Here is a 12,500-nt window from a genome sequence, read left to right on the forward strand (position 1 = left end):
GAACCTCATACCTTGTACAAACTGACTGGTGAGATTCTGGAAGTCAAAAGAGAGACAGGCCAGAAACATCCTCAGAAGGAGAGATGAGAAAGGGAGAAGATACGTCCATAGAGAGGAAAGGAAAAAAGAGAGAAGATGAGGGAGGAGAAAAAGAGATAAACAGAAGACAAGCAAAGGGACTGAGAGAGAAGAGAAAGAAGGAGAGAAGAGAGATGGAGAGAGATGTCTGAGATGCCTCAGTGTCAGACATGGACCAACAACGCCCGGGGCTTCATCTAATAAGAATGCTAAACTTAATCCACATTCCGGGACCTGATATCAAACATTCTTTTGATAATTTGATTTAATCAATATTTGTATTCATCCACAAACACTGGCTGTTTGTTTGGCTGGCTAGGGGACCGCGGCACACTTGAAAACGACATGTCATTCTTTAAATGTGTTATCTTCCACTGTGCCCATATTAAAGTAGTCAAAGATACGAAGCGCACAGCTCAGACAAATTCATGTGGAATCAGATAGTACAGGGAGTTAACAGATAAATACTCATCAGGGCTCTGACACACACACACACACACACACACACACGCACGCACGCACGCACGCACGCACGCGCACACACACACATACACACACACAGGGTCTACAGACAATCACGGACTACAAAGGGAAAACCAGCCACGTCACGGACCACAACATCTTGCTTCCGGACCAGCTAAACACCTTCGCCCGCTTTGAGGATAACACAGTGCCACCGACGCGGCCCGCTCCCAAGGACTGTGGGCTCTCCTTCTCCGTGGCCGACGTGGGTAAGACATTTAAGCTTGTTAACCGGAAGGCTGACGGCCCAGACGGCAGCCACGTCCTCAGAGTATGTGTTTATGGACAATGTGTACGTACATAGTCAAAACGTGGCTTCAACCTGTGTGTGTGTGTGTGTGTGTGTGTGTGTGTGTGTGTGTGTGTGTGTGTGTGTGTGTGTGTCTGTTCACAAGGAGCTGACTGGGTTGATGTTCTACACTTGGTAAATGGATGAAGAGCGTGACCAGACATACACACCTCCATTGGAACAAGATGGCTCCCCTACCCAATAACAAAACACCACCATGCATTACAATCGGAAGGTCTGAAATACACTTCTGGATCATACCACGTGTGGGGACATGCTTTAAGATGTCCACCATTGTTCCTGTACCCAAGAAAGCAAAGGTAACTGAACTAAATGACACTCACGTAGTACTCACTTCTGTCATCATGAAGTGCTTTGAGAGGCTAGGGATCATATCACCTCTACCTTACCTGACACCCTAGACCCACTTCAATGTGCTTATTGCCCCAAAAAATCCACAGATGATGCAATCGCTATCGCACTGCACACTGCCCTATCTCATCTGGACAAGAGGAATACCTATGTAAGAATGCTGTTCATTGACTTCAACACCATAGTACCCTCCAAACTCATCATTAAGCTCGGGGCCCTGGACTTCCTGACAGGCCGCCAACAGGTGGTGAAGGCAGGAAACAACACCTCCAATTCGCTGATCCTCAACATAGGGGCCCCACAAGGGTGTGTGCTCAGCCCCCTCCTGTACTCCCTGTTCACCCATGACTGTGTGGCCACGCACGCCTCCAGCTCAATCATCAAGTTTGCAGACGACACAACAGTAGTAGACCTGATTACCAACAATGACAAGAGCCTACAGGAAGGAGGTGAGGGCCCTGGGAGAGTCGTGCCAGGATAATAATCTTTCACTCAACGTCAACAAAACAAATGAGCTGATCGTGGACTTCAGGAAACAGCAGAGGTAGCACGCCCCTATCCACATCGACTGGACCTCAGTGGAGAAGGTGGAAAGCTTCAAGTTCCTTGGCGTACACATCACTGACGATTTGAAATCATCCACTCACACAGACACTGTGGTGAAGAAGGTGCAACAGTGCCTCTTCAACCCCAGGAGGCTGAAGGAATTTGGCTTGGCACCTAAAACCCTCACAAACTTTTACAGATGCACAATTGAGAGCATCCTGTCGGGCTGTTTTACCGGTTGGTACGGTGATGTGTTAGGCAGACCACACGACCCTCTGGAGAGCCCTGCCCTGCCCGCAGGGCTCTCCAGAGGGTTGTGTGGTCTGCCCAACACATCACTGGGGGAAAACTACCTACCCTCCAGGACACCTACAGCACCCGATGTCACAGGAAGGCCAAAAAGATCATCAAGGACATCAACCACCAAGAGCCACAACCTGTTTACCTCGCTATCATCCAGAAGACGAGGTCAGAACAGGTGCATCAAAGCTGGGACCGAGAGACAGAAAAATAGCTTATATCATTAGACTGTTAAATAGCCATCACTAGCCGGCTTCCACCCGGTTACGCAACTCTGCACCTTAGAGGCTGCTGCCCCATATACATAGACTTGGAATCACGGATCACTTTAATAATGTTTACATCCTTCTTTACTCATCTCATATGTATGTACTGTATTCTATTCTACTGTATTTTAGTCAATGCCACTCCGACATTGCTCAATCTAATATTTATATATTTCTTAATTCCATTCTTTAACATTTAGATTTGTGTGTATTATTGTGAATTGTTAAATACTACTGCACTGTTGGAGCTAGAAACACAAGCATTTCGCTACACCATCAATAACATCTGCCAAATATGTGACCAATAAAATTGGATTAGATTAGACACACACACACACACACACAAACAAACACACACCATGATTAATTAACACACAACACTGGCCAAATCTACAGTAAATATCACACAACAAAGTCTCCCGAGTGGTGCCTCAGTCTAAGGCACTGCATCGTAGTGTTAGCTGTGCCACTAGAGATTCTGGGTTTCAGGCTCTGTCACAACCGGCCACGACCGGGAGACTAATGGGGGATGGGGGATGGTTTGGCTGGCAGGGATGTCCTTGTCCCATCGCGCACTAGCAACTCCTGTGGCGGGTGCAGTGCACGCTGACACGGTCGCCAGGTGTACGGTGTTTCCTCCTACACATTGGTGCAGCTGGCTTCCGGGTTAAGTGGGCATTGTGTAAAGAAGCAGTGTGGCTTGGTTGGGTTGTGTTTCGGAGGACCCACTGCTCTCGACCTTGCAGGGTAGCCTAGTGGTTAGTGTGTTGGACTAGCAACCGGAAGGTTGCAAGTTCAAGACTCCTGAGCTGGCAAGTCTGTCGTTCTGCCCCTGAACAGGCAGTTAACCCACTGTTCCTAGGCCGTCATTGAAAATAAGAATTTGTTCTTAACTGACTTGCCTAGTTAAATAAAGGTTAAATAAAATAAATATACTCAATAATATACTCAGGTTAAATCTCCAACCATAAAATGTAAATAAGTCAACCAATGTGCATGTGTATGTTTGTGAGAAGTAAACCTTGCCTTTATGTCATGTCGCTTGCTGTAGTGCTTCTTTGGTACAGTAGTGGTGAATAAAGGAGGCATGAGGCATGTGTGTGTGAGATGGGGAGCATGAGGTGGTTGTCACAGTGAACCTACCTTACCAGACAGAATGAGGACAAGCATCCCAGCTCTGACCTGTGCTAGCGTTAGCATGCTACACAGATTAGCATTGCCTGTAACATATCAACTATGGTACGGTTAGCATGCTACTCTGATTAGCGCCTGTGTGCGTACCATGTACAACAACATCAATCACGATTGCTCCTTTTCAAAGTGTTATTACAGATTGAACCAGAGACACCAAACGAGAAAAGTCGAGGGATTTGAGAGGGAGAGAGGCAGCGAGAGAGAGAATGGTATGGAAGGCAATATAATGGAATGGGAAAGTAAGATAATGTTTTAAAATATAATTTAAATTCTTACAGGGGAAAGAGGATCAGCATGAACATTCATTAAGAAGAGGGGATATTTAGAGGAAGAAGGGAAGAGGAAAGAAGAATGAGGACAAGAGACATGGAAAGAGAGCAAAAGAGAAAGTGTTGAGTAAAAAGATTAGTGGAAATGAAAATGTCTTGAATTGTCGACTGTCCATGACTGTCAAGACTTCTATTATAGGAGTTGGAGACAGAGTGATATAATTGTGAAACCAGCAGAGAGAGGAGGGAAGAGAGAGAAGAAGAGAGAGAGCGAAAGGGAATGAGAGAAAGAAGAGAAGGGGACAGAAGGGGACAGGCAGACAGAGGGAGGGATGGATGGCACAGGGATGGCACAGTATCAAATAGCCAGTGATTTACTGCCAGCCTCACGTGGAGCCTAACGACCAATTTACAGATTGATGACATCACCAGACGTTAACGAGCAGCCACAGGTGGAGACACTGAACTGACATCATCCGTACACACACATCTGTCTGTCTGTCTCTCACACCCACAAATACTCTAAAACACGGCGGTACGCCGCACGCACGCACACACAGACACACACACAAACACACACACAGACACACACACAAACACACACACAGACACACACACAAACACACACACAGACACACACGCAGACACACACAGACACACACACAAACACACACACAGACACACACACACAGACACACACAGACACACACACAAACACACACACAGACACACACACAAACACACACACAGACACACACGCAGACACACACAGACACACACACAAACACACACACAGACACACACACACAGACACACACACACAAACACACACACACAGACACACACACAAACACACACACAGACACACACACAAACACACACACAGACACACACACATAAACACACACACACACACAGACACACACAAACACACACAGACACACACACAGAGGAGAGGGATTTTGCTGAAAGAGAACATTTGATTTGCTAAAAGGAGCTGAGGCCTTCTATTAATAATATTTACCCCATGGTAGGACACATGCTCTGACTGACAGGCTGACTGGCTTACTGAATGACTGGCTGACTGGCTCTCATTTACAGATTATTTGGAGAGGAGACAGGAGAGAGTGGAGGTGTGGGAAGAGAGGTAAGGACCAGGGGGCAGGGAGGGGAGGGGTTGATGGAGGCAGACTAAGGGGAGGGAATAGGGTTAAAGGCTACAAGAGCTTAGAAGTGTGGTTTGAGATGGCACGGGGGTTAGGGAGAGGAGCTTAGGGAGGGGCAGGGTAGGGAGAGGAGCTTAGAAGTGTGGTTTGAGATGGCACGGGGGTCAGGGAGAGGAGCTTAGGGAGGGGCAGGGTAGGGAGAGGAGCTTAGAAGTGTGGTTTGAGATGGCACGGGGGTTAGGGAGAGGAGCTTAGGGAGGGGCAGGGTAGGGAGAGGAGCTTAGGGAGGGGCAGGGTAGGGAAAGGAGCTTAGAAGTGTGGTTTGAGATGGCACGGGGGTCAGGGAGAGGAGCTTAGGGAGGGGCAGGGTAGGGAAAGGAGCTTAGAAGTGTGGTTTGAGATGGCACGGGGGTTAGGGAGAGGAGCTTAGGGAGGGGCAGGAGCTTAGTGAGGGGCAGGATAGGGAGAGGAGCTCAGGGAGGGGCAGGGTAGGGAGAGGAGCTTAGGGAGGGGCAGGGTGGACAGAGGGTTAAGGTGGGGGATGGATAGGAGAGGTTAGGGTTTGTTTGGGGTATATATAGAAGGAGTTAGGGTGTTTAAGAGCCCTGTTAGCACAATGCTAAGCTAACATAGCAGGTGTAATAGAAAAGCCTAAGCGGCGTATCATTCTTTCTAGTCCCTGCGATCCCGCAGAGGGGGGTTGGCACAATGCACACACTAGGGAGAGGTTAGTACAGGGTGAGGAGGGAAGGAGAAGATCTTCAGGCCAAGCACCTTTTCTCCCAAACCTGCAGAAATACCCTAACAGATATAGCAGATACAGTAAGTAAGATACAGTCTGTGTGTGTAGCCTGAAGGTAGCTTTGTGTGCTTGTTCCTGGTTATTCTGTCTCTGGCGAATGTTAAACTACAGATAGGGTTAGCCAATCAGAGTGACAAGTGAATCACACATACACATCACACACACACACACACACACACACACACACACACACACACACACACACACACACACACACACACACACACACACACACACACACACACACACACACACACACACACACACACATACACACACCACCACCACCACCACCACTCCGATTCCAGACCATGAAAACTCCCTCTTTCTTACACATTTTCTCTCCCCTTCTCTCTCCTTCTTTACCCTTCTCTCCCCTTTTCTCACCCCTCTCCCCTCTTTCTTCCACCTCACCACCCTCTCACCTCTCCTCACTGCCCTTTCATATGGTATTACAGAGAGAGAGAGAGAGGGACAGAGAGAGAGAGAGAGAGAGAGAGAGAGGGACAGACATGGAGCAGAGGCAGAGTGAAGGAATGAGAGAGAGCAGCAGAGAGAGAGAGGGGAGGAGAGAGAGAGAGCAGAAATGAAGTGGACTGTGTCAGAGCTTCCGAGAGAGCCTCAGTATCTACATAAAAGAGATTAAAGCAGACAGACCTCCATTCTACAGCTCAATCATATTGTGTTAGCACGCGCTTATCCTCCGCCCGGCCAAATTGAAAGGGATAGAAAGAAACGAGAGAAAGAAAGAATTTCTGAGATAGAGGCACAGAATGGGAAAATCCTGAGCAATTTGGCCATCCATAAAGGCTTGGTAATGGTGGTAGGTTCTGTCATGGTAAAAAGACAGTGTTAGGGACCACTGTCCATTCATGTCCCGAACACGTCAAGTACCACTGACTGCTTTTGTATAGAAGATAAGAACAGTCGCCATGGCATGACAGCACACATTCTTACATTTTTATTTCACCTCAGAGAGAGAGAAGGGGGTGGAAAGAGAGGAAGAGAGAGAGAGAGAGAGAGAGAGAGAGAGAGAGATTGGCTATACCTAAACTTTTTAGCATCATCCTTAACTCTGGCATCTTCCCCACTATTTGGACTAATCACCCCAATCCACAAAAGTGGAGACAAATTTGACCCCAATAACTACCGTGGGATATGCGTCAACAGCAACCTTGATACAATCCTCTGCATTATCATTAACAGCAGACTCATACATTTCCTCAGTGAAAACAATGTACTGAGGTAATGTCAAATTGGCTTTTTACCAAATGACCGTATGACAGACCACGTATTCACCCTGCACACCCTAATTGACAACCAAACAAACCAAAACAAAGGCAAAGTCTTCTCATGCTTTGTTGATTTCAAAAAAGCTTTTGACTCAATTTGGCATGTGGGTCTGCTATACAAATTGATGGAAAGTGGTGTAGGGGGAAAAACATACGACATTATGAAATCCATATACATAAACAACAAGTGTGTGGTTAAAATCGGCAAAAAACACACATTTCGTTCCATAGGGCCGTGGGGTGAGACAGGGATGCAGCTTGAGCCCCACCCTCTTCAACATATATATATATATCAACGAATTGGTGAGGGCACTAGAACAGTCTGCAGCACTCAGCCTCAACCTACTAGAATCTGAAGTCAAATGGCTACTGTTTGCTGATGATCTGGTGCTTCTGTCCCCAACCAAGGAGGGCCTACAGCAGCACCTAGATCTTCTGCACAGATTCTGTCAGACCTGAGTAAATCTCAGTAAGACGAGACACCGTTGCCTTAGAGCACACAAAAAACGATACATACTGTACCTCGGCAAAAACATCAGCGCCACAGGTAACTTCCACATAGTTGTGAACGATCTGAGAGACAAGGCAAGAAGGGCCTTCTTCGCCATCAAAAGGAACAGAAAATTCAACATACCAATTATGATCTGGTTAAAAATATTTGAATCAGTTTAAAGAACCCATTGCCCTTAATGGTTGTGAGGTCTGGGGTCCACTCACTAACGAAGAATTCACAAAATGGGACAAACACCAAATTGAGACTCTGCATCCAGAATCCTCTGTTTACAATGTAAAACATAATGCATGCAGAGCAGAATTAGGCCGATACCCGTTAATTACCCTTTAATTACCTGTTCACAATGTCTTTATTCTTTTGGAACATCTGTGAGTGTAATGTAAACTGTGAATTTTTAAAAATCTACTTAACTTGATTTGGCAATGTTAACATATGTTTCCTTTGCCAATAAACCCCTAATTTGAAATTGAATTCAGAGAGAGAGGGAAGGGGGTTGGAAGAGAGAGAGAGAGAGAGAAAAGGGGGTGGAAAGAGAGAGAGAGAGAGAGACAGAGAGAGACACAGAGAGAGAGAGAGAGAATGGGGTGGAAAGAGAGAGAGCGAGAGAGAGAGAGATAGAAAGAGAGAGAGAGAGAGAGAGAAGGGGTGGAAAGAGCAAGAGAGAGAGAGAGCAAGAGAGAGGAAGTGGAGAAAAGGGGAAAGGGAAATGAGTCTTTTGACAGATAAAAGTAATTTTGAATGGACTTTTTCTTTCTTTTTCTCATGTCCTTAAATATTTGCCTGCCTCTGCCCAGGAAGGCCCATCCCCTAACACAGAAACATGACATGCAGTCTAATATGCCAGTAAAGAGACTGTGTGAATTAGGTAAGCCCCTAAATGAGATTCCACACTCTAATCCACATTATAGAGAGTGAAAGCAATTCACATCTTATACGCTGGTCTGTGTGTGTGTGTGTGTGTGTGTGTGTGTGTGTGTGTTTCATTTTGCGTTCCTAATAGCATATCAAATGTTTGCATAGGTCATATCAGCATGTAAATTATCATACAGACAGAAATGAAAATACACACACACACACACACACACACACACACACACAGACACAGACACACACACACACACACACACACACACACACACACACACACACACACACACACACACACACACACACACACACACACACACACACGGCCTCCTCGTTATCCGTCTCTCCCTCTCTCTGCGGCAGCCTCCGTAATACTGAGTGATGTTTACATTAGTTTACAATTTGCCTTCTCCGCGCCTCCGCCGGCACTTAAGCGTGTGGAGCTCTGAGGTGTCAGCGCGCCTCCTAACCACAGTAACAAATTGTTGCCCGTACGACAGACACCTAATGACTAGAAATTAGCCTGACAGTTTGTTACGACTGTTAGCGACAGCATCGCCGGATCATGAGCCATAAATTGGTTTCAGCCCTCTCTCCCTCTCACATTCTCACTCACTCGCTCTCTATGGAAGAAGAGGCAGGCAAGGCGGCTTCATCAATTTGATTTAGAAGATGACTGTAGCGTGGAAAGCCCAGACACACAGAAAAGCATGTGAGGTCATCAACTCTAGATCAACCAGATCTCATAGTTTCCCTTCAAAATTCCACATATTGTGAACGTCTATTTCTAACACACTAAAACTGAAAGGATTTTATTTCTGTAATAATTCTGAATCAAATCAAAAATCACATTTTATTTGTCACCGAATGCAAGTGGTGTAGACTTTACCGTGAAATACTTTCTGTGGTTAAGGTCAGGGCTTTGGTTTTGGGAAATGTAAAACATCGTGTTGTTTCCATCACCTGTCAGCATGTATTCTGGAATTCTAGACATGGCTGGAGGGAGGGGGTTGAGAAGGGGAAAGGTGGGGGGCATGCCTTTATGTGTATGTGTTTCTGTGTGTCTGTGTGTGTGTGTGTGTCTGTCTGTGTGTGTGTCTGTCTGTGTGTGTGTCTGTCTGTGTGTCTCTGTGTGTCTGTGTCTGTGTGTCTGTCTGTCTGTGTGTGTGTGTGTGTCTGTCTGTGTGTGTGTCTGTTTGTGTGTCTCTGTGTGTGTCTATCTCTCTGTGTGTGTGTGTGTCTGTCTGTCTGTGTGTGTGTGTGTGTGTCTGTCTGTGTGTGTGTCTGTTTGTGTGTCTCTGTGTGTGTCTATCTCTCTCTGTGTGTGTGTGTGTGTGTGTGTGTGTGTGTGTGTGTGTGTGTGTGTGTGTGTGTGTGCGTATGTGTGAGAGTGTATAGGGGGTCAGGAGACCTGCTAGTAAGAGGCTGATAGAGAATCTGGAAGAAGTATATTTCACTCTGAGAGGAACAACAATCCTGTCCGCTGTGTATGAACAGTAGATCACCTCAATGTCTGTGTGTGTGTGTGTGTGTGTGTGTGTGTGTGTGTGTGTGTGTGTGTGTGTGTGTGTGAGAGCATAAGATCACTTCTCCATGGATGCAGTGTGGTTTTCATCATGATTTGGTGGCAACCCCTGCCTCCGACAAACACACACACACGCACATGCACACGCGCGCACACACACACACACACACACACACACACACACACACACACGCACGCACGCACACACGCACGCACGCACGCACACACACACACACACACACACACGCACGCACGCACGCACACGCACACACACACATACATTCACACACACACACACAGATGAGAGGAGCGAGAGATGACGAGCTCCATCCTCCTCCATCGTTGCAGAATTCCTCAGTCTAATCCTGCCATCATCTCTCCTCCGCCGAGCAATCGCTCCACACCCAGTGCACACACACAGCTATGTCTGCTCTAACACACACACACACACACACACACACACACACACACACACACACACACACACACACACACACACACACACACACACACACACACACACACACACACACACACACACACACTATGTCTGCTCTAACACACACACACACACACACACACACACACACACACACACACACACACACACACACACACACACACACACACACACACACACACACACACACACACACACACACACACACACACACACACACACACACACACACACACACACACACACACACACACAGCTATGTCTGCTCCACACACACACACACACACACACACACACACACACACACACAGCTATGTCTGCTCTAACACACACACACACGCCGTCGTTACAGCGCTCCATCCTCTTCTGTGTATCTACATGGCAGAGCGGTACTAGTCTATAAACACACAAATAGTGTGTGTGTGTGTGTGTGTGTGTGATTTAAAGATATATCTATATGTTTGTTTTATTAAACCATTATTTAACTATTCAAGTCAGTTAAGAAAAATTCATATTTATAATAACTGCACGGATGTGATACAGCCTGGATACGAACCAGGGACTGTAGCGACGCCTCTTGCACTGAGATGCAGTGCCTTAATTTGACTAAATGCAGCTTGCATGGGCTAGTCTCCCCTGCCTTTTTAAACCACAGTGCCACTCGGAATTGTGTTTGCATCTCTCACTTGGTGTGAATGTGTGTACACTATCTGTGTGTCTGTACATCTTGACAAGAAAACAACTACTGTTGTGACAGCCCCTGTCTCCCTCCATCCTTCCTCCCCAGCTTTGAGTTTTAATCTGACTATATTCTCTGTAATCTAGGCTAATCTGAGATTTCCCCTGCCTCTGTACAGCACCTCACAGCTAGAACCAGTCAATCCACAAACCAAGATTAGCTATTTGCCCCACACACACACACACTTATGGGCGCACAAGAAAAGGTTGAAACACACACACACACACACACGCCCTCTCGCACACACACACACACACACACACACACACACACACACACACACACACACACACACACACACACACAGACACACACACACACACACACACACAGCTCCGACTCAGATGAACAGTAAAGGAAGAGCTTTGCTAAGGAAACGTTCCTTTCTGTGTGCTGAACACACATGGAAGAGTGGCCATGAGAGTGGTGGTGAGGTGGGGTTGGGGTCAGCACGAGGGTCTTACCAGGGATGAGCTCTGCAAGAACAGCTATGTTGACAGTCTTGTGTTGGTGTTTTGGGTCACTTCGTGTACCAGGGGTATATTTGACTAAGTGTGTGCGTCAGTGAGTTTTACCTGGGATGTTCTCATCCAAATTAATGTTGATTCTGTGTCTGAGTATGGCTGTACCTGGGATTTGCAGTATGTGTGTGTGTGTGTGTGTGGGGGGGTTACGTGTATATGTAATCCTGTACCTGGGATGTTCTCAGCCCAGTCGATGTGTCTGGGTACCTGTGATGGGCTTAGTGTGTGTGTGTATGTTTGTCTGTGTGTCTGTCTGTGTGTGTGTGTGTGTGTGTGTGTGTCTGTGTGTCTGTGTGTGTGTCTGTGTGTGTGCATGCATGTGTGTGTGTGTCTGTGTGTGTGTGTGTCTGTGTGTGTGCATGTGTCTGTGTGTCTGTGTGTCTGTGTGTGTGCATGCGTGTGTGTGTGTGTCTGTGTGTCTGTGTGTCTGTGTGTGTGTGCATGCGTGTGTGTGTGTGTGTGTGTCCCGTACCTGGGATGTGTTTGGCCCAGCCAATGTTGACCACCAGCTCTCTGTCAGCCAGGTCACAAAGCGTGGTAAGGGCCTTGATGTCACTGTCGGGGACGGTGGGGTCTGGCATGGCGTAGATCTTCTCTGGTTCAGCCACCAGCAGGTGCGACACGATCTTGTTATCTGCAAGGCAGCCAAAGGGAACTGGGTGACCACCGAGAGAGAACAGAAAGACAGGGTCAAATCAACACACACCCACACATGGAGAAAACTCAAGAGATGATCACCATCCTGTTGTGTTGTTAATATCACAACCGAATAGGT

General features: G+C 46.9%; 1 protein-coding gene across 4 annotated transcripts in view; it reads right to left on the reverse strand.

Annotated features, from left to right (window-relative positions):
- Nucleotides 1-12,500, reverse strand: part of LOC115125136 (estrogen-related receptor gamma-like) — a 331,310-nt gene that overhangs the window by 52,964 nt on the left and 265,846 nt on the right. For 3 of the 4 annotated variants that reach the window (XM_065004291.1, XM_065004288.1, XM_065004292.1), the window contains exon 6: nucleotides 12,198-12,380. In XM_065004291.1, coding sequence (XP_064860363.1) covers nucleotides 12,198-12,380 — 183 coding nt within the window. The remainder of the gene's footprint in view (nucleotides 1-12,197; nucleotides 12,381-12,500) is intronic. The other variant, XM_065004290.1, reaches the window with a different exon arrangement.

Source organism: Oncorhynchus nerka, linkage group LG18 (genome assembly GCF_034236695.1).
Source record: "Oncorhynchus nerka isolate Pitt River linkage group LG18, Oner_Uvic_2.0, whole genome shotgun sequence".
Taxonomy (NCBI): Eukaryota; Metazoa; Chordata; class Actinopteri; order Salmoniformes; family Salmonidae; genus Oncorhynchus; species Oncorhynchus nerka.